The sequence below is a fragment of the Stegostoma tigrinum genome, chromosome 23 (assembly GCF_030684315.1).
Source record: "Stegostoma tigrinum isolate sSteTig4 chromosome 23, sSteTig4.hap1, whole genome shotgun sequence".
Lineage (NCBI taxonomy): Eukaryota > Metazoa > Chordata > Chondrichthyes > Orectolobiformes > Stegostomatidae > Stegostoma > Stegostoma tigrinum.
The window spans coordinates 38,982,406-39,007,692 of record NC_081376.1 but is presented as its reverse complement, the minus strand read 5'-3'; the positions used below and the strand labels follow the sequence as shown (position 1 = coordinate 39,007,692).

At 43.0% G+C, this 25,287-nt stretch overlaps 1 protein-coding gene across 8 annotated transcripts in view; it reads left to right on the top strand.

Moving 5' to 3' along the window:
- caskin1 (CASK interacting protein 1) overlaps window positions 1–25,287 on the top strand; it is a 598,608-nt gene that overhangs the window by 519,172 nt on the left and 54,149 nt on the right. For all 8 annotated transcript variants that reach the window (XM_048551877.2, XM_048551875.2, XM_048551876.2 and 5 more), the window contains 3 exons: window positions 949–1,061; window positions 9,211–9,295; window positions 20,516–20,613. In XM_048551877.2, the coding sequence (XP_048407834.2) occupies window positions 949–1,061; window positions 9,211–9,295; window positions 20,516–20,613 (296 nt within the window). The remainder of the gene's footprint in view (window positions 1–948; window positions 1,062–9,210; window positions 9,296–20,515; window positions 20,614–25,287) is intronic.

Genomic DNA, 25,287 nt, shown 5'->3' with positions numbered 1-25,287 from the left:
GGCTCTGATTTTAGTTGTTACTTTGCAGAGGACCATGTCTTTAGCACCCTAGGCCATTAGCTCTGAAATGTGCTCCTTTCATCTCTCCCTCTCTGTCACACACTTTAAGCTGCTCCTTAAAGCTGCCTCTGTGGGCAAGCAGCATGAGAACAGACCATGTGTAAAGCTATTGTTTACCCCATCTGACCAACATGAACTGGCATCTGAGGGATCAGTCCAGTCTCAATGACAAATGCCAGGCAAGTGCTGGCCTGCAGACCCATTCAGCCTTGGCACCACTGCTCAGCACCCAGTGTAACACAGACAGAAGGGGCATCCCTTCTCACTGTACCCACCATGAGCAGGCTTTCATTAACACACAATTGGCATAGCTTCTGTAGTGATTGTAACAGGGTAAGCTTGGTGGACCTCAGAGAATATGAGTTCCCTGATTGGGGCTGTTAACCTGGTTCAATCAGGGAACCCTGGCTGACATATATAAACAATGGTGTCAGGGGTTTCTGTTGACTGTCAGAGTTGGCTCTGAGGAAGCCAGGTCAGCGTCATGGACTTTCCATGAGTAAATAAAGGGTGACTTGGAGATGTGATACCAGAATTTGTGGAGTTATTTCAGCTTCCAGTCACTCTCCTGCACACACAGTATCCATTCACTGGCAGATTCTATGGAGCACAGTCAGGCTTCAATTCCAACTTTTCCCCTCTGCTTTGTACATGCTTCATTATCCAGGACAGTTCCAAGAATGGGATTCTAGAAAGATGACAGTGAGTGCCAGAGATTGTTGAGCCCTGGTCTGGAAATCAAGGAGAGTGGGACAGGATTGGGAAAATATTTACCGCAGCAGTAATGTACCGAAAGCTGCTGTGTTTCCTAATGTTACACTTGTATGTTTGTGACATCGAGCACTATCAAGCAACACCTCAAACCCCGCTCTGATCTTTTTGTTACAGGTGGGGACCGCAGCAGTGCGGGGAGCACAGGAAGCGTGGCCACTGTTCGGAGCTCAGGAAGTGGACAGAGTGCAGGGGGTGCTGCTACAGCCCCAGTTCCTGAGGGGAGTAAGGTACTGTGAAATTCCCGCTGGTGATCTTACTTTGGTCAATAAACTACCTGTTACACCAAAGATCAGAGGCACAGAGGTTAGGTGAAGGAAGCAGTTAAAGTTAAGGAATACGATGTTTCTACCGTGTATTCATAGACTGCTATCCTATGGCATGTAATGTCAGAAGCGATATGAACTGCTCACAGTATTTCTCACTCACCAGGGCCAGAGTGAGGATCCATACAGTGGGACACAGCACCATACAAAGAACTTTAAATCTGAAGCAAAAATGGCAAGTGCTGGAGAAACTCATCCGGTCTCGCGGCATCTTTGGCAAGAAAACAGAGTTAACATTTCAAGACCAGTGACCCTTCTTCAGAAAGCCACTAAGCATTAACTTTCTGAAGAAGGGGCACAGGTCTCGAAACATTAACTCTCCTTTCTCTCCGCAGATGCTGCCAGACCTGCTGAGTTTCTCCAGAAATTGCCAGTTTTGAAATCCGCACCATGGTCCCTTACATCCTGCAGACTTCATTTGTGTCATTAGATTTATGATTTGTAATAGTTTTACAAATCATAAATGCCCAATTATTTTTAAATTTGCTCACATGATTCAGGTATCATTGGCTGGACCAGCATTTATTGCCCGTGCATCATGTCATAGACCTTGCACATGTTGTGTGGGCCTGGAGTCACAAAGGTAACAATGGCAGATTCCCTTCTATAAAGTGAACTAGATTGGTTTTCACAGCAACCAACAGTGTTTCCATGGTTACAATTGGACTAGATTTTTACTGAATCCAACCTGCCATGATGAGATTTGAACCCATATCTCCAAGTGATGGAGACTACGGTCCTGGATTGCTAACCTAGTAACATCACCAACTGGCCAATAGGCTCCTTTCAAATATAATCCAGGTCCCCAGCTCACTCTCTGCTCTCTGCTCAACCAGCCATTCTCAGACACAGTTGTCATGATGACTACTCCTGAAGCCGTTGAAAGGAATCAGCCAGGGAAAGCTGCTCCTGGTTACTATGGCCAGGCTTGCCAACGGAGCTGAATTCTTGGGTTTGGAGCTCAGAAGCAGCTATGGCCACTGCAAAGCTCTGAGTACGTTATAGTAGCTGTGCTCCTGCTCCAGCAGGCTACAGTACTCACTGAGGACTCGCTGTGGGAAAGATATGGGAAGCACGATGTGGCATGTGCATCTGTGTTTGTACTTCACCAAGCAAGGTCAGCACTGAGCCTGCATGTATGTGACAGACCGGATAGATTCTGGAATGTCTGCAAAGATGATGAAGGCAGAGAAGGTCTAAACAATACACATGAACCCTACTGCTTTCCTTTCTCATTTCTTATCACTCCTGGTGCTTGTACAGCCATGCCCCTGCACCATGGGCTTTGTTGTGAGCCATTTTCTGCACATTTTTGTAATGATAGCCTGGACTGACTACCTTGTGTGGTGGTGGGGACACCCAGTCCTTACCTGGCACTTCTGTATAAACAGTGTAACCAAGATCAGCTCAGGGAAATAAGGAGCTCAAAAATCTGAAGGCTGGAGACTGCAACACTGAAACAGAGACAAACCTAGGAAACTATATCCCCACTCTCTCTCTCAAAGTACCATTTCTTATCACTTGACGAATAATCATCTTTTGATAAGTAAGCAATGTGTTGCTAATCTGACTGCTTCAACGTTAGAAGCTTCAAGATATCAATTAAAACCTCATTATCCAATTGTTGGGGAGTCAGTACAACCAACCAATAGAAATTTAGTGATGGTTCTTTAATATCCTGCCTGCAGTGTACAATAAGAATAGGCCGTCAATAGAAGGTGATTCATTACATATCCACCTGCCTCTGAATGCCCTTAAGGTGACTGGCTGAGTGGTGTTCCTACCCATGAACTAAAAGGCTTGAGTTCAGGTTTCACCTGCTCTACTGGTGTTTAATAACATTTCTGAACAACTTGGGTTTTTTAAAAAAATACAAAATAGCCTTGTTATCTGAATTATATGGGAGTTCCCATTCTGTAAATTACAGATGATCCTTTCCCAGAGAGAGTTTATCTTCTAGACTGATTAGATAAATTGTAACATGACTCAATAAAGGTCATGAAGCCATCAAGCTACTTGCATTATTGTTGTAATTACCTGTATTGCTGTTCAAAGTAGATGATCTCTCAGGGCATGCCTGTGATACCGTGGTAGTGTCCCTCCTTCTGAGATAGAAGGCCTAGATTAAAGCCCCACCAGCTCCAGAGGAGAGTCATAACTGGTTGATTTGATAGTATGTAGACCATCTTTCAGTAGTTTGGATAGCGTAATTAAACCATGAATTTAATTTAATTAAAACCACTTCTAAATGCTTAATGTTAATGGTAGTAAGGATGACTTGCTAGGTTTAGTAATGTTTTGATGACTACTCACAGATATAGTGGACGAGGCTTTAAGGGAAATTAATGTACGCTAAGGCTTAAAATGTGCCAATCCCCAATAAAATTCTCATCTCCACCACAAACATCATCAATGCTTCTGCCTTCCCAGACCGTGAGAGTCTTAAATTATCTTCCCATTTTGAAGTGTGGAAGCAGAATGTTTATTTAGAGAGTAACGTCAACATAGATTGTGTAAAAATTGGATTAGGTTGTGTGATGATCCCACATTCAGTGTCATTGAGGAAGGCTGCAAGCAAACATTGTACGGTGCACAGTGTAGTCTGCTCTACTAAATGGTTGGGATGTGCAGCCCAGTGTGAAACATGCTACTGAAAGCTTTTAGGCTCAACAGAGGTGGGATGCGGGCATTGGTGTTTGGTGTGGAGACAGCTCCATGTAAGCTCAGTGCTGGCCTAAAAGCATCCTGCCTCATTTGTAGAACAGATGGCCTCAGACCTCAACATGTAAGAACTGCTGCAATTCTCTCAGAGATATTTGGCTGAATGGTTCAGGATAGTGAATGCAACTGGGCAGCTACAGGTTACATTATCAGAGATAGCTCAAACATAGCCATCATCTCTTCGGTGAAACATAAACACCTCACACACAAATTTCCCTAGCTGAGGGAGAGGTAGCAGAAATTCCTGTAAAGAGCCTTTGTGAATAGGGTGATAATAAAATGTGAGGCTGGATGAACACAGCAGGCCCAGCAACATCTCAGGAGCTCCTGAGATGCTGCTGGGCCTGCTGTGTTCATCCAGCCTCACATTTTATTATCTTGGATTCTGCAGCATCTGCAGTTCCCATTATCATTGTGAATAGGGTGTTCTTCTTTTCTCTCATTGGATTTCAACCCCTCTTTGGTAGATATGCATGCCTTCCAAATGGTACTGCAACCCAAGACAGATTGCAACAATGGGCCCCAGACCAAACAGGTGTTCTAACCTCTTTGTCAAGAGCCAACACTTCCTTGAAAATCCAAAGTGAAACTCCTCAGTAACACTGAATGCAACATTTTTGCTAACTTTTATACCAGCACTTGGGGGGTGGTGGGGGGGAAGGTGCGATGTTTCCTCATGTAATTGTGTTCAACTAATATTCATTCTTAAAGTTCCTTAATAGTCTAAAATGGTAGATCATGTACCAAATCAGCATTAAAACTGTTTGACATATGACCCATGTCCTCATCATGCTTCTGATGCATGAATGGCATGCCGTATAAGTGCTCTTTTAGCCAGGGCATCCAAAACCTAAGACAGCGGGAAGCCTTCAAATGAGCATTATTTGAGTTTTGGGATTCTGTAAAGGCTGTGAGCCACATTTTGTGGTTACTTTCTTAATACAGGATGTTTCTGACTTGTGAACAACCAATTCACAAATGAACACACATACTAACAATAGTAATTTTAAAGATCCAACATACAAATGGCTGCTTTATATTGTGCTGCCTTGTGCTCCAACCTGTTACCAATCAACTTGCAAATGGGCTCAAGAACAAGATTCATTCACGACCTGGGCGTTGCCTGTATTATCGGCTAAATGTTTGACACTGACATTGCATAGCCATGGCATAATAAACATTCCAGATGCAGGACATTGGGCCTGAAAAATGAAGATGTTGTGATTCTGTTATTGGGCTCCTAATCAGAGACCTGGGCCGAAACTCCAGAAACATGAGTTAAAAATCACAATGTGACAGCTGGGAAAATTATATTCAATTAATAAATTTAGAATAAAATATGAGCCTCAGTGATAATAATCAGGACTACCTGATAATCAAGACTACCTAATAAAACTACCAGATTATTGTAAGAACATTCATTGATCTGTTTCATGTGTGGAAGTCTGTCATTGTTACCCTATATGTGACTCCAGACCCACAGCAAAGTCGTTTGCCCACTGAAATAATCTAGCAAGCCACCCAGTTCAAGGTTAGTTAGGAATGGGCAACAATTGCTGGGCTTGTTAGTCACCCACCAAGCCCCAAAAACAGAAAATGGCGTTAAGGAGTAGTAGGTGGGTTCTATACTGTAAGAGGCAAGGTGTAACAGAGACCAAAATAAGGTAATGATTAACAAAGTTGAATAACAAATAGAGAAATTTCATGTGATTACATTAGCTGTTGTGACACATCAACCATTCACAAGGTCATGTTTAGAGACCTGTCCAGGTAGCAGTTATTGCTCACCTTGAGTATATAAGAATTAAAAATTAGGAACAGGAAGAGGACATTTCAGCCTGTTCCACCATTCAGTATGATTTTCCACTGCAACCTAACTTTCCTGTACAATTCCCACATTCCTTGATTTCCTACAAGATCAACAACCTCAGTCTTGAATATACCAAACAACTGAATATCCACAGAGATAATGGGAACTGCAGATGCTGGAGAATCCAAGATAACAAAGTGTGGAGCTGGATGAACACAGCAGGCCATGCAGCATCTTAGGAGCACAAAAGCTGATGTTTCGGGCCTAGACCCTTCATCAGAAAAGGGGGATGGAGAGAAGATTCTGAAATAAATAGGGAGAGAGGGCGAGGTGGACCGAAGATGGATAGAGAAGAAGATAGGTGGAGAGGAGAGTATGGGTGGGGAGGTAGGGAGGGGAAAGGTCAGTCTGGGGAGGATGGACAGGTCGAGGGGGCGGGATGAGGTTAGTAGGTAGGAAATGGAGGTGCAGCTTGAGGTGGGAGGAGGGGATAGGTGAGAGGAAGAACAGGTTAGGGAGGTGGGGATGAGCTAGGCTGATTTTGGGATGCGGTGGGGAGAGGAGCGATTTTGAAGCTTGTGAAATCCACATTGATACCATTGGGCTGCAGGGTTCCCAAGCAGAATATGAGGTGCTGTTCCTGCAACCTACGGGTGGCATCATTATGGCACTGCAAGAGACCCAGGATGGACATTTCATCTGAGGAATGGGAGGGGAAGTTGACATGGTTCGCGACTGGGAGGTGCAGTTGTTTGGTGCGAACCGTGTGTAGGTGTTCTGCAAAGTGGTCCCCAAGCTCCACTTGATTTCCCCAATGTAGAGGAAGCCACAACGGGTACAGCTGATGCAGTATACCACATTGGCAGATGTGCAGGTGAACATCTGCTTGATGTGGAAAGTCTTCTTGGGGCCTGGGATGGGGGTGAGGGAGGAGGTGTGGGGGCAAGTGTAGCACTTCCTGCGGTTGCAGGGGAAGGTGCCGAGTGTGGTGGGGTTGGAGGGGAGTGTGGAGCGGACAAGGGAGTCACGGAGAGAGTGGTCTCTCCGGAAAGCATACAAGGGTGGGGAAAATGTCTTTAATGGTGAGGTCAGATTGTAGATGGCGGAAGAGTCGGAGGATGATGCATTGTAGAATACTGTATCGGTGCCGCCTCATGCTCCCAAGAGGAGCTCGAAAAGTTCATCCACTTCACCGACACCTTCCACCCCAACCTTAAGTTCACCTGGACCATCTCCAACACATCCCTCACCTTCCTTGACCTCTCTTTCTCCATCACAGGCAACCACCTAGAAACCAAAGTCCATTTCAAGCCCACTGACTCCCACAGCTACCTGGAATACACCTCTTCCCACGCACCTTCCTGCAAAAATTCCATCGCCTATTCCCAATTCCTTCGCCTCAGCCGCATCTGCTCTCAGGATGAAGTACTCAACTCCCGTACATCCCAGATGTCCTCGTTCTTCAAGGACTACAACATCCCCCCCCCGCAGTGGTCAAGAACGCCCTCGACCGTGTCTCTCGCATTTCCTGCAACACATCCCTCACACCCCGCCCCCGCAATCACCGCCCTAAGAGATTCCCCCTAGTCCTCACATACCACCCCACCAACCTCCGGATACAATGCATCATCCTCCAACACTTCTGCCATCTACAATCTGACCCAGGCCCCAAGATGACTTTCCACATCAAGCAGATGTTCACCTGCATATCCGCCAATGTGGTATACTGCATCCGCTGTGTACGGTGTGGCTTCCTCTACATTGGAGAAACCAAGCGGCGGCTTGGGGACCGCTTTGCAGAACAGCTCCGCTCGGTTCGCAATAAACAACTACACCTCCCAGACACGAGCCATTTGAATTCCCCCTCCCATTCCTTAGATGAAATGTCCATCCTGAACCTCCTGCAGTGCCATAATGATGCCACCCGTAGGTTGCAGGAACAGCAACTCATATTCTGCTTGGGAACCCTGCAGCCCAATGGTATCTGTGTGGATTTCACCAGCTTCAAAATCTCCCCTCCCCCCACTGCATCCCAAAACCAGCCCAGCTCGTCCCCACCTCCCTAACCTGTTCTACCTCTCACCTATCCCCTCCTCCCACCTCAAGCTGCACCTCCATTTCCTACCTACTAACCTCATCTCGCCCCCCGACCTGTCCGTCCTACCCGGACTGACCTTTCCCCTCCCTACGTCCCCACCCATACTCTCCTCTCCACCTATCTTCTTCTCTATCCATCTTCGGTCCACCTCCTGCTCTCTCCCAATTCATTTCAGAATCCTCTCCCCATCCCCCTTTTCTGATGAAGGGTCTAGGCCCAAAACATCAGCTTTTGTGCTCCTAAGATGCTGCATGGCCTGCTGTGTTCATCCAGCTCCACACTTTGTCAACTGAATATCCACAGTTCTCTTGGAAAAGCAGTTCCAAAGATTCACAACCTTCTGAGTGAAGAAATTTCTCCTCATCTCAGTCTAAATGATTAATGTATTGTGAAACTCTGTATTCTAGACTCTTCAGGTAGGAAAACCAACCTATCAGCACCTACCCTGAACAACCCACTCAGAATCTCATTAGTTTCCATGTGATCTCCCCTCATTCTTCTATACTGTAGCACAGGCCCAATCCCACTCAACATCTCCTTATGGGATGGTGGTCTAATTGCAAGAATCAACCTAGTGAATCTTTGACACAAACTCCTTGAGAAAAATATGAAATGTACTGCACAGTCCTGGAGATGTTGTCTTACCAAAGATCTACACAGTGTTATTCCCTAGCCCTAGATAGTCCTTGATTTCACAGCCTGGGACTGGACTCACATGGACATCAGAGCCGCTAAGGGTGGCAGGTATTTTTTTTCCTGAGGAAATGAGTGAACTAGATGAATTTTCACTCCAGTCTGACAACATGAACATTTTTGTGTGTTTGCCCACGTGTGACTGAATGCCAGAAATTCCCATGGTGAGATTTGAACAGCTATTCGCTAGGGTACTTGGCCTGTAGCACAATCATTGAGCAAATGCACCAACTATCAACAGAACTTCACCACAGTTCCCTTTAACATCTGCAATTTCCTAACCCAAAGCCATTGTCTTTTTGTAAAACGTGACTTTCCTTTACTCTCCACACGCTTTCTGATGCCACAGACTAAACGTGCCACCACCTGAGAGAATGTCAGCACCTGTGACTTTAAGGAATAAAGGGATTCAGCACACCGAAGACAATTCACTCACCAGGAGCTGTCTCTGTTTGTGGCGTGCAACCTAGAGCTATCCCTTAAATAGCAACTGAACTATTGAAGGAAAGCTGTTTTTACACACATCATGACAGAATGGGAACATACTGAAGTGCCCTGAGCTGTTGTACCCACAACTGTTTCTGAAAGAAAACTGCCCTCCATCCTCCAAATATCGGCAGTGCCGCTTTAACCTGGAAAGATTCTTTGTCTTAAGATGTCAGCAACCATTTTCGATGCTGTCTGTGGCTCTGCCTGAACAAACCTGACCTGTTTTTTTTAAAATGTTACAGTTTCTGCCAACAGTGCTAACTCAGAAGGGATCGGCACCAGAGACGACAGGAGGTGAAGGAGTTACCAAATCAGAGCAGCCTGCAGGTAGGTCTTGAATGTTGAGCTTTGGGCCTTCTCAGTAAAGTGCCAGTGAAACTGTTCGCTGGGTCATTTAAAGTGGCTTTCAGTGGGGATGCAAAGTGGGAAATGAGTGAACAACTTGCAGCATGTTGTTTGTAGTCCATTCCCCTTGCGAGGAGACTGACAAATTGGTGAGTGCATGCATGGCAAGGATTCAAATGGCACTGTTTACACGTGAGCTCTGATGGCATACTGTAATATAATTGAGCAATTTATAATAAGATATTGTATTGACGAGCTTTATTGTATATTACTGGGATATTTAATATGTCATACAGTCAACTTTAATCACTTTTAAACATTGATATATTTAATTCCTGCTGTGGTAAATGGGTGCCTGAAAGTTTTAGTGCTGCATGCCACTTCTCCTCACTTCTCTCTCTATGATGAGGATAATTTCTCCAGCTACCTGATGTGTGACTTGATACGCTGGAGTAAGTGTACTGACTTTGGGAATAACTCCAGTCCAATTAATAAGGTAAATAAGCCTCATTTGCTTTTCTCTTTTTTTAACTGCTTCTAAAAACGGGAGCTATTTCATAAGCAACTTGCATGACCTCACACCTTTCTTCATGCAGTAATGTTGGCAAGTTACTTCACCTCAAGAGGCATTGTGGTGATCATTGACCTTCTGATGCCCATAATAGTAAGGGTCCTGTGTCACAAAAGGTGTTGGATGCCAGACTTTCTAACCACCATCACCACTCTCGTCATCCCTGCAGCCAGTGATCCTCTGGTGAATTGTTCCCAATCACACATTATCGCTCAATCAAAACTTGACTCCAGTTACTTGTGCTGGAAGGTGCACCTTGTATGTGCATCGAGAGGTAGGAGTGGAGTGGGAATGTCACTGGAGTAGACATCCGTCGGCTGTACCTAATGTTCTGGAGATAAAGCTTCAAATCCCATTGCTTCTGGTGGTATTAACATTAAATTAATCTTAAATCTAGAATTAAAAACTGTAATGGCAACCATTAAACTCTCCTTCATCATTGTTAAAACCTATCTGAGGGACATCTGTCATCGTTACCTTGTCTGAACCTACATATGATTCCAGATTCATAGCATTGAGGTTGACTCTTAAATACCCTTTGAAATGATCCTAGGAAGCCATTCCATTCAAGGGCAATTAGTGTTGAACAATAAATGCTGAACTTGCCAGAGATACTTATATCACATGAAAGAAAGTATGGATGAAGTATAGGCAGATGTGAAGCCCCAATTCTCAACTAACTTATCATTCATCTCAGAAGTGACCATTTGGGTGATGTGCCAGTAGGCAGCTATTATCATTGGACATGGACATGCACTGTCATCATTTCAGCTGATGGTCAGACTCTAGAGTGAGCCTTAGCTTGATAGGCCATGAGTTTTGCTTCTGAAATGTGGTTACCATGGTGGTCAGCCAGTGACCATGTTCATGCAATGCTGCCAATGTAATCTAAAACAAAAACATAAGTTTATTCCACAAAGAAGAGATAAAATAAAGCTCCACGTGTGTGATAATTTGGCTAGGTCATAACATATGCATCAAAAAGAAAGCTTTAACCATTTTCCCCAGCAATATTCTTTACAGAAACTCAACCCCTGTTAGGAGTAAGACTCTTATCTTCTCTCTTTAATTTTTTATTCAAATGATGTGATTGTAAGATTTTCTCTTGGCAGTTTCTGATGTTCACCAGATGTGATTGGTTCTGTCTCTTCCCCAAGACATACTTTCTCACTGAACTCTAAGGGAAACCCTTAGTGCATTTTTCAGTTACTTTACTGCTTTGAGGCTGCTGAACAGCTTATCTACTGGTATTTTTTCTTCTGAACTCAGCCTCCTGCTAGCCATTGATCTCTTTATTTTCTGATTTGTACAAGTTCAACTTAGTAAACACACGTCTGACCAGGTTTCTTGCCTAGTCATTTAGGTGAGGTTGTATGAATTATTCAAAATGCTGTTTTGACTAAATTCTGAAATAAATTGTTTCTGGCCCTTTATAAAAGCAAGTTATCCTCACAGAATTAAAAGTCAAAAATCCATGTACCACTATTTTAGAGTATAAGTTCCCCAAAAATAATAATACTCTTATTATAAAACTTCGTGATAAAAGTAAACTACCTTTAGGAAGCATTTTGATTTTCTATTAAAATTTTCTGATTACAATTTACATTTTACTTTAAATGTGATTACGTTTTTATATTAACCACACATTGCATGTTAATGTAGTTTGGGTCCATATTTGCTCTTGGAAATAGCATCCACCACAGTATTATCTCTTCTTGCTACTTGAATGTCTCTTGAAATATTTTAACATTCAGTGCCATGGGCTAACTGCTGTAAAGTGGGACTAGTGAAGATTTAGAGTAGTTATCTAGAGCAGGCATGTTGAACCAAAGGGTTTCTTCTGTGCTGAATGATCCTATGAATGACTTTCAAAATGTGTGGTTTCAACATTAGACTATAACAAAACTGTCTCAGGTTGTTATTATAAAATTGTTCAAGGAAGCTAAAGATCATATAAATTATAGTCTCTGTAGAATTGTTGAATAGGTAGATTTCAAAATGTTGTAGAGCTAACAGCAGGTTTAGTGTCTGTTTCTCCACTGTTGAATGTTTCTGTTCACACAAATTCACTTCTGTAGGGAAATACCGGACTAATTGGATGACACAATGGCTCAGTGGTTAGCAATGCTGCCTCACAGCACCAGGGACTGTGTTCCAATTCCAGCCTTGAGCAACTGTCTGTGTGGAATTTGCCCACTCTCCAGGTATCTTTGTGGGTTTCCACTGGGTGCTCCGGTTTCCCCCCACAGTCCAAAGATGTATAGGTTAGATGCATTGGCTATGGGAAATGTAAAGTTATAGGGATAAGGTAGGAGATTGGATCTAGGTAGGATGTTCTTCAGAGGGGCGGTGTGGACTCGACAGGCTGAATGGCTTCCACACTGTAGGGATTCGATGATTCTAGTTATTCAATGCCCATCTTGACTTCCCCAATCAAAACACTTCATTAACTCTGACATTGCTGACATCAACAGCCAAGTTAAACAACTTGGCATAATTTGACGCTCCTAAAACTGATGTGGGAGTCAATACAGCATTCCAGTTATAAAAGGCATTTTGAAATTCTGTTGTCCATTCAAACCTTCAGCCTTTCTTTAACAAGCTTGTCAAAGGAACCCCTACAGTGCTGAAGGTTGGAACAAACTTCCAATAATAATCAATTTTGTGTTTTGTCGTTGGCATAGCAAAATCCTAGATAGCTTTCATGTTTTGCTCCTTTGGGAGCTACTTGATACTATCCACAATGTGACTCAAATAAGTTACTTTTGCTTTGGCAGATCCACTTCTAACCAAATTTATGACTAAACAAGCTCGTTGTAACCAATCAAACAATTTGTTAAAGTGTTAGAAATATTCTTCCCAGGTTTAACTGAACATTAAACAAATTGGCTACGTATACAACAGAGTTGGATAATCCTATGATAATCTTATTGTTTAACTGTTGAAAAGTTGATACTGTAATTTCTCATACAAATCATATGACTTTAGTAGTGATAAGTCTATCCGGTGTGACAAAATCTGACATTTCTTGGGCTGTATCAATTGAACTTCAAATCAGATAGAATCAAATAGAACTTACCAGAATCATTTGAAAAAGCCAAATTTTGTAACAAACCACCCTTCTCCAGTCACCATAATACAGTCTTTCACTTGTGGAATCAGATATGAATTCAGCTTCGTTACTCTGTAGATTTTGTGATAATTATCAAGCAATTATTGTGTTCCATATAGTTTCAGCATTATCACAATAAGTGAGCTCCAGCTACTGTCAATCAGTTCAATAACATCATTGTTCATCGTGAATTTGAGTTCTATTCTTACATTAGCTAACATCTCTAGATTGTGTCAATAAGTACGTTGTTTTATGGGTAACACATCCCCTACATTAATATCATGCATAGCCAAGAACTTCTTCCTGTCCTGTTTACAAAAATTGATTTATTATTTTATTTGTTTGTTCTAGCTCCAGTAAGTAACTACATTAGTTTTCTGGATTTTGACATAATAATGTGCCTAACTTTCCCAGCATCTCCATATTATCCAATCATTCCTTCTTTCTCTTATTATCCTAATTCAATCCCCACATTTTCATGACTGTAAAGAAACTCCGTTTTGATGATCCTCCCTGTTATGATATCATTCCAATATGTCAACATGACACACTCGTTGATTTTCTTTTCCTGGCTGAAGTATTCACTACATTTTTACATGAGTGAATTTCTTTTGATTTGATAATGTCCAATGAACCTTACTTTTAATGGCTTCCCAGAGACAGGTAAGAGTATTAACAGGTAAGTGTATTAACAACTTCTCTCCAATGACAAAATTCCGAGCTGTGAACTTTATCTGCCCTCCATTTCCTCGTCTGTTGAACATTATTCAGTTTTTTTTTTGGCCAACTCATGTGCTTTGGCTAGTTTCCCTTGGAAATTTGACACACAGTTTGAAAGTGTAGTTCATGAGCTTTGGTTTATATTTTTTCTTTAATTTATTTAAGGGGTCCTTTCACCTCCTGTCCAATTCTTAAAGGATTGAATCCTATGGACTCATTATGGGTAGCCTAATGGCAAACAATACCAAGACAATTCCTTTATTCCTATTCTTAAGATATTCCTGACAATAAATTCTAATTGTGAACTTTAAAATTTGATGCCATCTTTTCAATTCTCCTTGAGATCATGGATGATGAACTGAAGGTAAAATTGTTTTTCCCATAAGTATTAGTTATTTCTTTGAATATCTGTGACATAAAATTGAATCTAAATCATATTGTAATCAATTTCTTGTAAAAATAAAGAATTAATTTTTCCAATCTCATTTTGCAATAATTTTTCCCAAAGAATTTGCCTCAGGAAGTTTGGTTGAGACATCTATAATTGTTAAAAGGTAATGATTACCACACCTAGCTTTCATTAAGCATCCTGCACAATCTATTAAGACCCTGCTAAATAGTTCTTAAACTGGTATCAGAATTAAAGGCAGCAGTTTAATTGACAGTTTTGGATTCCCCACAATACATGGTGTCTTTGTGTCATCCAGGCCAAGAAAAACATTTTTGTATTTTAGCATATATTTTCCTGATTTCCTAGTGACCTACCATTAGTAGTTAATTATCTGCTCATAAAATGACATTCTGATCTTCATATGGAAACTTATGGATTATAGTGGGGGTGGCTCAGTTTCTCAGTGATTCATTGGTTAGCACTGCTGCCTCACAGCGCCAGGGACCCAGGTTCAATTCCACCTTCAGGCAACTGTCTGTGTCGAGTTTGCACATTCTCCCTGTGTCTGTGTAGGTTTCCTCCAGATGCTCTAGTTTCCTCCCACAGTCCAAAGATGTACAGGCTAGGTTGCTTGGCCATGCTAAATTGCCCACAGTGTGTTCAGGGAGGTGTAGATGAGGTGTGTTATAGGGGGATGGGTCAGGGTGGGATGCTCTGAGGGTTGATGTGGACTTGTTGGGCCAAAGGGCCTGTTCCCACACTGTGCAGATTCTATTCTATGATTACTGCCTATCCCATAGTAGCTGATATTTGGCATGCTGTCCATTTCCTCATTAGGACTTTGTCTTTTAAACAATTACACTCAACTGTTCATTCCGGTTTAATTTCTGAGTAGACTGTTTGGTACAACTTCTTCAATTCAGGATCTGCCAGTTGCATTTATATGATAAAAATAAGCAGGTCATCCTAATTCTGTTTACCATCACCCTTTTACATGAGTTTTTAAAATTAGCATCAGAAAATTTCCAACCCCTTTTTTATTCTGGACCCATCCTTTTACTGTTGACTTCTGTGGGCCTGAGATCTGTCACAAAACGGTTAAGAACCAATCCAGGATATTCCTCCTCTGGCATCTCAGTTAGTTTTATCATCATTGGTTCTTCCAAGATCCTCAGGGAGGCCAGGAAGTTTTAATCAGGCAAGTTATTCACCGAGAACCCTCGATAGGGATGTGTTGCATTGCTCCAACTAAAATTTGTCCACCTGCTAAGTCACCGTTTAATCCGACTCTATATAATGAGATGATCTGTAACCTCTGTTTATGCCTACAATTGGCATGTTTTCCTTCATTGATTCCTCTGGAAGACAAATTGCTGGCATCAGCAACTGACTTGCTCCAAATCTGCATTTATCTACCACTTTGAGTGGAAGAATAAAGAAATGCCTGTTACTTTGAAATAAAATATTCAGATGTTGTCTGATTGTCTTTATCAATAATGGAAGAAGTATTTGCTTGACTCACCTAAAACATCCCTCCCTTCCTAGTAGATCATTGTACCTGTAATAATGCCACAGTTTTAAGGATCATTTCCTTTCCTGATACTACTTCATCTGAGGATTTCTCAGGCATTCCTACCACTGAATTGGTCTCTTATTTAACTTCCAGCAATTTGTTCCAATGAAGTATACTATTTTTTTATATCACTTCTAGATTCTAATACTCTTTCTTTATTATTTTGGTATCCCCTGTTTGTTCCCTGAAGCTGATACCTTCATAATCTGCAGATTTTCCATTCTTCCAATTTCCTTATGATTATTTACCTCCCTGTTTGTTTGAGATGACGTAGATACCTGTCAGAACTGACAGTTCTTGGATTTTTGGTATCTAAATCTGAATAAGTTGTATTGGCTGCTGGAATACTATTTCAGAATTCTTCCATAAACATGATTTCCTCCAAGTTCTCAAAATCTCTAACTTCAGTGATCGAAACCGTTGATCCTACAGCATCTTTTTCTCTTGCAGTTTGGACAAGTGACTGAAGAGGTTTATTTCTTAAGGTCTTAAATTTTATTTGATCAGCTTCAGCGATAAGCTGATAAGCATTGAGTATTGCTGTTTTAACAGTTTGCTGTTGGCATAAACAAATTGGCATACACATCCCTAATTGTAACCAATCAGGACAGACTGTAACATGAAGGTCAAAACGTCTTCTGGCCACTTGAACTTACCAGCTACATTCCAAATGAGGTGAAATATCTTTCAAATTGATCCTGTTTAAGTTTATATAGTATTCACAGATTGCCAGTGAAAAATACAGGTATCATGGCAGAGCCCTGGGTACCTGGCGTAGACCTCCAAGATGTGGTACCAATGATCACGCATGCAAAGGTAATGTCGCCATAGTCTTAGAGACCATAGAGCTGTTGTCTCATTAAAAAAAGACAACTGGTGGTGGTTTAACCTGAATTTCTCTGCATACCTGTTGCATCGCAGCAGGAGCAATGATCGCCCCTGCAGTGATTGGATCCATCAGCCACGCTTTCAATGATCCTGTGTGGTCAACACAAGAAACAAAACAGGTCTTTATCAATGCGAGCAGTCAGCATTTGCATTACTTACAAATGATGGCTTAACATAGTCTTCCATGCGCCTGGAACACTCTGACAATGAGGACCATGAAAATCCTTGACCTGTTCCTTTGATGTTGGACCTTATTCCAATAAAGGTTGCGGCAGTCATATTGTAAAGAGTTGAAGATTGCGTAAAAGCTAAGATTGTGACCTACCAGGCCCAGACCACCCAGAAATGGCATAGTTGCATGCAAGACCATGTTGCATCATAGTTACAGTTCAAAGTGATAGGATGCAAGTACAGCGCCCCCTTGTAGCCAAGGAGATCTTGCATCATTTTTGCACTTATTGGTCAGCAGTTGCAATTTTTAAAGTGGCCCTTGATGAATTATGCTTCACAGATGAGACTATTTTCAACTTGCAACAATCAATGAATGATACAGTCAGGATTTCTTTTGCCCAGAATTTGCAGCCCACACAGTGGGCCTCTGGGCAATCAGGTGTGGGCAATAAATGTGATGCCTGCATCCTGTGAATGAGTTAACAATAACACTGGACACTGCGTACCTTTCACATGCACGGTGATAGGACTGCACATGAATTCAGCTGGTACTGTGTAAATGTACCATTGATGTGATTACCTCTTGAACAGCATCCTGAATCCTGACCTTCAGACGTGAAGAAAAGGAGAGCTGACTGTGCAATATAGGCATGGCCACAGCCATTTTCCAATCTTTGTTCATATCTAGGAATTTAAGAGATTATGAAAGGCAATGCAGGTCCCACGTGGCATTCTCTCCCCAACATCCCATACCTTCCCAGGCACTATTGGTTCTGCCTTATTTGTTGATTTGCCCCCTTCACCATCCTTGCCCCGTCAGCGTCCCAGGTTGCTGACCCCAATCCCCAGTATCCAATCCCATCATGTTCCTACCACAGCCATATTCCGTGGGGACCCTCCTTGATTTTCGTAGTGCTGACCTCCAGAACTGACCCAAGCCCACCGGCTGCCTAACTTGAATGGACAGTTTTGACTCAGTTCAGACCCTTGAGCGCTGACTGTGTGCATCCCTTGACTGCCTGCACCGAACCAGTGGGTCTGACTGGGGACTGTCATGAGACAGGCTCCCCTCTCCACCCCACCACTCCAGGATCTTGACTGCCCAAGTGGACAACTGACTGTGGTCAAGCCACTGGACAGATTGCAGATGCTGCCCTGGTCTCTCTATATTGGAATCACTGTACCCCCCCAACCCCACCCCCCCACCATCTCCTGGCTGAGGACAGCCCAGGATCCCCCCCCCCGCCCACACCTTTGCCTTGACTGAGGACTAACTTACACATCGAGTTTGGGACATGGTTGATGCAGTGTATTTGTGGGGTGGGCTGCTATAGGTGTGAGATTCACTTCAGATCGTGCCATCCAGCAAGACGCCCCCTCTCATGATTGGTCACTGCTGACAAGCACGACAAGCTGCCTGTGCTAAGTGTCAGAGCAAGATGCCAGCATTCTGATCCATTAGGATGAGAGGCTGAAGTGGGAAAAGGTAGGCAGAGATGCTGTGGGCGTTGAAGTAGATACAGCATGAGTGAGCATAAAGAGAGTGAGTGAGCAGCCTTGAGATGATGCCTGATCCATACTGTGAGCTGAGTCTAGTTCCAGCATGTACACTGCCACAGCAGCGTTACATCAAAGTCCCCTCTGTATTCCAAAGTGCAAAGGTGTAAGTGAATAGAAAATATGCTGTGAGGGTGTTTAGAGGCTAATGCATGTCCATGGACGTGAGGTGGGTGTGGTTGCTGCCCATCCAGTGTGCCCTGAATTTTGGAGATGGGTGCTGGGATAAAGATCCAGAGGAGCCAGTCGGCGTCACCAGGTACCCACTCCAATCATCCTGTTGGGAATTCTCAGTTAACAAAGTGTGGGGCTGGATGAACACAGCAGGCCAAGCAGTATCTTAGGAACACAAAAGCTGACGTTTCGGGCCTAGGCCCTTCTATCCAGGTGGTAGGAGAATGGGAAATTGCAAATAAATGAGGTGAGATGAGGTGGTAATGAGAGTGATCAAGGGCAAGGTTCCATATTAATACGTCTCCTACTGCTCACCAGCGAGAATCTCAACCTACCAGCCAACACCTGGCCTGGAAAATGGGCTCCTTCATCTCACCATCAGGAGGCTCCTTGCTGGATCTCACCCAATTTTCACAAATTTCTCTTCAATGCCCTCGTAATACAAGCAAGAAAGATTTTGCCTTTCCATCTTGTCTGAGTTTGAAATCCAATTTAACAATTAATTGCAAGACTCAGAAGGCCAGGCAAGTACAAACGTTCATCAGAGGGTTCACAAATTTATGAAGTTATGAAAATAAGTACCACACAAATGACATTTCATAAAGCCATGCATTCAGCTCATTCACAATGGAATACCAGTCATCAGTTGGCCAGAGTGCTGTCTCATCTGAAATTATTCTCTGTCTTTCTTCTGGTACCTTCACACTGTACCCTTGCACAACGCTATCCCCGAACTCTGCACTGGCCCAAACAATGCATCGTCAGATTGTGTTAAGCCAGCTGAGATATGAACTGTGCCTGAAACCAGAGCAGAGAGGCTTTATCTGTCAGACAAGGTTAGACAAGCTTGATTCTTCCCACTGAAAGTGTGATCAGATTGATGTCTTTAACATTCTGAAAGGATTTAAATGGGGTAAATGTAGAGAGCATGTTTTCACTTACAGGGAAGACAACTTAGTGTGATAAATATAGGTTAGTCATTAATAGTTCAACAAAAAACTCTTCTTAGAGAAATTGCGGCGCACTGACACAGGGAGCAGTGTTTTTTTTATTAATTCACAGTAGGGTTCACAGCGTTGCTGGCGAAGACAGCATTTCTTGCCCAGAGGGCATATACGAGTCAACCACATAGTTTTGGAGTCACATGTAGACCAAACCAAGTGAGGATACACTTTCCTTCCCTCGGGGACATTAGTGAACCAGATGGGTTTTTCTGACCATCAACAATAGATTCATGGTCATTATTAGGCTCTTAATTCCAGATTTTTTATTGAATCGAAATTTCACCATCTGCCATGGCAGGATTCAGACCCGTGTCCCCAGAACATTACCACGGTTTCTAGATTAACAGTCCAGCAATAATACCACTAGGGCCATCACCTCTCAAGAGTTGAGACTAGTGGCATACATGCAAAGGGTGTTTGATAAATAATAAACAAATGTGCCTTTGTGTAGTGTTTTGCAAAATTACTGGACAGCTCGTAGCACTTTATAACCGATAAAATACTTATCAGGTGAAGTCACGTCATACGTTATCGAAGAAACGCAATAGCTAATTTGCAGAACAAACTCCCACAGGCAGCAGCGTGCGTAATAACCAGATAGTCCAATTTTTTTTTGTGATGTTGACTGAGAAACAACCATTTGCCAAGAAAGACACCCCTGCTTCGAAATGGTGGTGCGCAGCATTTTGCATCCCCAAAGCAGGCAGATACAGTTTTGGTTCAAAGTCTCACCTACACTGATGATGCACCTCTGATGATGCAGCACTCTGTCAGCACTGCACTGGAGTTAAACTTAAACCCAGAACTGGAGGCACAAGATGAGACAAACAGAGTCACGAGTGGGAAATGAACGGATGGTTTTGCTGATAGGCTGAGATGAAGGTGAATGGGAGGAGACTCATACACCTCACAAACACCAGCATGCAATGGCCTGCTTCTACACTGCAAATTCTGTGCAGCTCTAGTTTAGGTTTGTTGCATATGCACAAGGATGTCAGCATGGCACGTTTGATATACTCGATTTGTTTTGTTTTGATGCAGGAGCTGCCCAGCCGCAGAGCGGATCCAGCTGCCCATTGGGAGGACAACCATACAGTGAACCACAGCTGAAGAAGGCTGACACACAGTCAGAAACGAAGGTAAGTGAGTGTGAAAGCCAATGCGATAGATACTCTCTAAATAAAGCTGCAACGTTTCAAAGCTGTCAGCCTTTACTTTCCACGCCTCCCTTCTCTTTTGCTCTCTCTCTCTCTTTTTCTCTCTCCCTCTCGCTTTCTTTCTCTCTCTTTCGTTCTGCACAGTTAAATCACTGATGAGAGCAGAGCTGAGAAAGTGGTGAGTAATCATTTATTCTTGTAAAAGTCTTGGATCTGCTGAAATTCCTTTCAGTGAGCTGACAGTCATAACCGATCCAAATTACATTGCATTTCACTTCATTGTGAGACTGATGTACAGGTTTTTCAAGTGAGTAACTGTCACTCTTAAGAATGGGTTCTTAATGCTTCCCTGGCAAATTTATTTGCATCATGCCTTAAATAAGAATGCATCTAGTCTCCCGCAATGCTCGATGGAGTTACACAGGAGGCCAATCGGCCCACCGTGTCTCCGCTCACTCTTTGAGAAAGCCATCAGCAATGATACAAAGGAGAGAGAGTAAATAGGCTAAAGTTGCTTCTTAGTCCTTCTACTGATCCATTCTAAGTTCTGACATCCATTTCTTTATCGACTCATGGCTTATATTGTTGTTTGTGCCATATGAGAGAAGCCATAGAGTGACAGATTGCCTGAACTATGAGACTCAAAGCCATGCCAAGAAAACAAACAGTTCATATGCTGCTTAGGGGCTGTGTTATAAAATCAAATGTTCCACTTGCTGTGAACCAGTTCACTCTGAAGCTGAAAGACTTCCTTGACTTTTGAGCGATTTCCCTGTAGATGCAATGAACTTTCAGCCTCCCCTCCAGGATTGTATTTAATAATGTGCCGATTGATATTATTAAGCAAGCTACAAAATTGGTTTTGCAAGAAATGGCTGAGTCTCAGACTGATCGATCCCAGATTCATGTGTGTTCCTGTGGCTACTTTGCTCCATTTAATGGTTTGGCTGAAGCTGATGCTTCCAGTCCCTTTAATATGAGTGTGCTGGCCTCATGCATACAATACTTGACCAGCAATTCAGCAGATGTGAATGTAAATTCCACAGAGGAAGGTTGTAAAATTCAGTCAGTTAAATCTGGTAAAATTATACGCTGTAGAATGACAATGAAATCAACCCGAATTCTATAAACATTTAACTAGTTCATTAATGTCCTTAAGAGAAGCGAACCTGTCACCTCCTCAGCTGTTCACACAAAAAACATGCATCGATACACATTACACATTCACACCCACCTACACACAATAGACACCCACCTACCCACTGACACCCATCCACACACACTACACTCCCACACACATACACACACACGCACACATACTCACTCTCACACACTTGCCACACACATGCTCACTAACCAACTACACTACTCACACCCATACACACTCTCACCAAACCCTCATACACACACTCTCACCCACCCACAGGCACTCACTCACACACTACACGCTCACCCACTACACAGTCACCCATATACACTCAGACCCACCCACACACACTCACCCATACATACTCACACCCACTCTCGCATGCTAAACGTACTACACATTACCCACATACATTATGTACTCACCCTCATAGCCACACGCCCCCACAAATACAGCGCACTTACACATACCCACTACACACCAACATACATACACATAACTACACACACTACACACTCACACGAACCCAACTACACAGAGATCTCCACACTTATACCTGCACACCTACACACTCACATCTACACACTGCATACCCACACAAACCTACCTACACAAAGACCTCCACTCTCACACTCACACCCTACACCCTAATGCACACACTTACACAAACCTACACACCCACACACACACACCAACCCACACACATATTCTCTACACACATGCCTACACATCCATATATCTACCACCTACACACACTCACCTATCCAAGTACACACAAACCTACACACCCACACACCTACCCACCTACACACTCACACATCTACACATCTACGCACACACACCCCTACCCAACTACGCACCCCACATCTACACACCTACACACACCCATACACACTCCAACCTAACTATGCACACATATACACACCCACGCACCTACCCACCTACAAACTCACACATCTACACACCTATAGTCAGATATCTACCCACTTAGACTCGCACACAGACATGCAGTCACCTACTCACCTCTGTACGCACCAAGCACACTCATGTACACACATGTATCCAACTTCACACAGGTATTTGTATTCAAACACGCACTTGCGTACAAGCATACACATGCAAAAAAAAATCTGCAAATTACTTAAGTGGAAAACAAGATACAAGTTAAACAGCTGAAGTGATATTAACATAAGACAACTGAAGACGCAGTGAGAGAAACTAATGACATCTGCGGGACACAGAGATTGTAAAACATTGTAGTGGGGCATTGGGGGGGAATATGGTTGAAATGGAAGCTGCACACACTAATAAAACCAAGCAGCCTCGTGTGGTACAGAAGTATTGGGAAAGATGAAGAGAAGCATGTCAACCCCATTCTGCCAGTGGTGGATCTGATGCCATGAATGCTCAAGGGTCTGAGACATAGTGATGGTTATTTAAAACTGCCTGTGCACTTAGAGTTTGGGCTGCAGTTTTTGATGTCACCATGCTGAGTTTCATTTCTCTGCCGAATCAAGGCACCTTCAGTCCAGTTTTCTATCTGGTGCAATATATATTGTGAGTGCTTGAATCTTGGAACAAAAATGGAACATGGCTGAAAATACCAAGCAGGTCAGGCAACATTTCTGGAGGAAGTAACAGAATTATCAGACTGAGTTTTTTGGAGAAGGTAGAAGTTACATCCCCTGAAGCAGAAAGCAAGAATTTACTCCACTAAGTGACAGAATCCCAGGAGACATGGTGCCACTGATGACCAGTAGCTCAGCAGCCTCAACAGCGCCACTACCAATAATGACTGTTGCTGGGATTGCATCGTCAGGATGAAAGCACCTCAATGGTTGGACATGGTTGATAAAAGGTAACTGGAAATGGGCAACTTTGGGGTCAGGCAGAGAGTCCCTGGCAAATGGGGAAGCAGTGGGATTGATGAGCACAGCCTGATCATCACCATAAGCAGTGTCATAGCCACTGGGGGTGCTGTCCCATGGGCTAATAGGGAGGAACCAGCCCTTCCCTAAAGGAACGTAGTCAACCAACATGGGATTCAAGCCCAAACCCATTGATGTGTGCAAATTCTCCCAGAGGTATAAAGTGACCATTAAGTGCCAGTCTGATCCCACAGCTGGAAAAATGTCACAGTCATGGAAAGACATTGGGTACCCCTCTCCACACAAACACACACTCACTCACATACACAGGCACAAACGCACACACACACACACACATGCACATGCATACTCACTCACAGATACGCATCACAGAGATGCACACATGCAGACAGACACACACACAGACACAAACACAGACAGACATGCACACAGACACATACAGACACAGGCACAAATGCACACAGACACATAGACACATACACACAGACACACACAGACAGACATGCACACAGACACGTATGCATGCAGATGCACACACAGACACACACATGCACGCAGACATAGACAGAGACATACACACTACAGACATAGAGACACACAAACACACACGCACACGCACACACAAACACACACACACACACACACACACACACACACACACACTCCCACTCAAACAAAAGCTATCTGTCACATTTTGGCAGCTCCCATCCACAAAAGATCTGGAAAATTCCGGCCATCACTTCTGGTCATTGACAATCATCACACTGTGAGAAACTGAAGCCAACATTGTCCAACAGGGCATAAAAAGGCACTCAATAAAAGTGACAATCAGAGCCAGGGAAGGATTGATATAAGTCATCATTTTGATTGGTTTGGGGTGAGATGTAAAGTCTGTGTGGTTATATTTGTGCAATATTCAGTCATGCAAATAACTATAATAGCTGTTTATTAGACCACTGACACCTCCTTTCAAGGAAGGTGCAGATAAAGTTCGTGAAAGCCCTTCATTACTGGAGTGTATTGCAGTATTAAGTTGTGAGATTTTTTTAAAACCACCCAGTTCAAGGATGTAATGATACATTCTGGAGCAGGTGATTTATTGTCACATGTATCTGGGTCTTTTGACACAGATGTAGGGACACTGCCATTGTGCCAAAAGAAGCCTTCATGTTGTAGGCATACCCACAGCATGATATTTTTAAAGCCATTAGACATATCCTATTGCAGAACAGATGCTTGATTATTGCTCAATCACTATTAAAATTGAGTGAAGGTTTGAAATTGAATTATAAAATCAGCCCTTGTCTGAATAATATTGTGAATGGCCCATGAGACACACGGGCCTCATCTTCCTCTCACTGTAACTTGTTTCAAAATGAAAGCTGAAAGACAAACTTGTGGATACGCGTGTTGCTATGGGAACTGTTAGAGCCTTGCTTCTATTCCTGTCTCTTCATCGCTGGTCTTTGCTCCACTGCTGTTTTGGAAAAATAATAGATTGTATGATTTCTTCCACGAGCAAGCTTTGGTTAACCTGTGCGGAAAATAGCAGCATTAATGGTATGAGCAGAATATCACTTCATTTCAAACTGAACAGACTTTGACAGAAAACTCTTACGT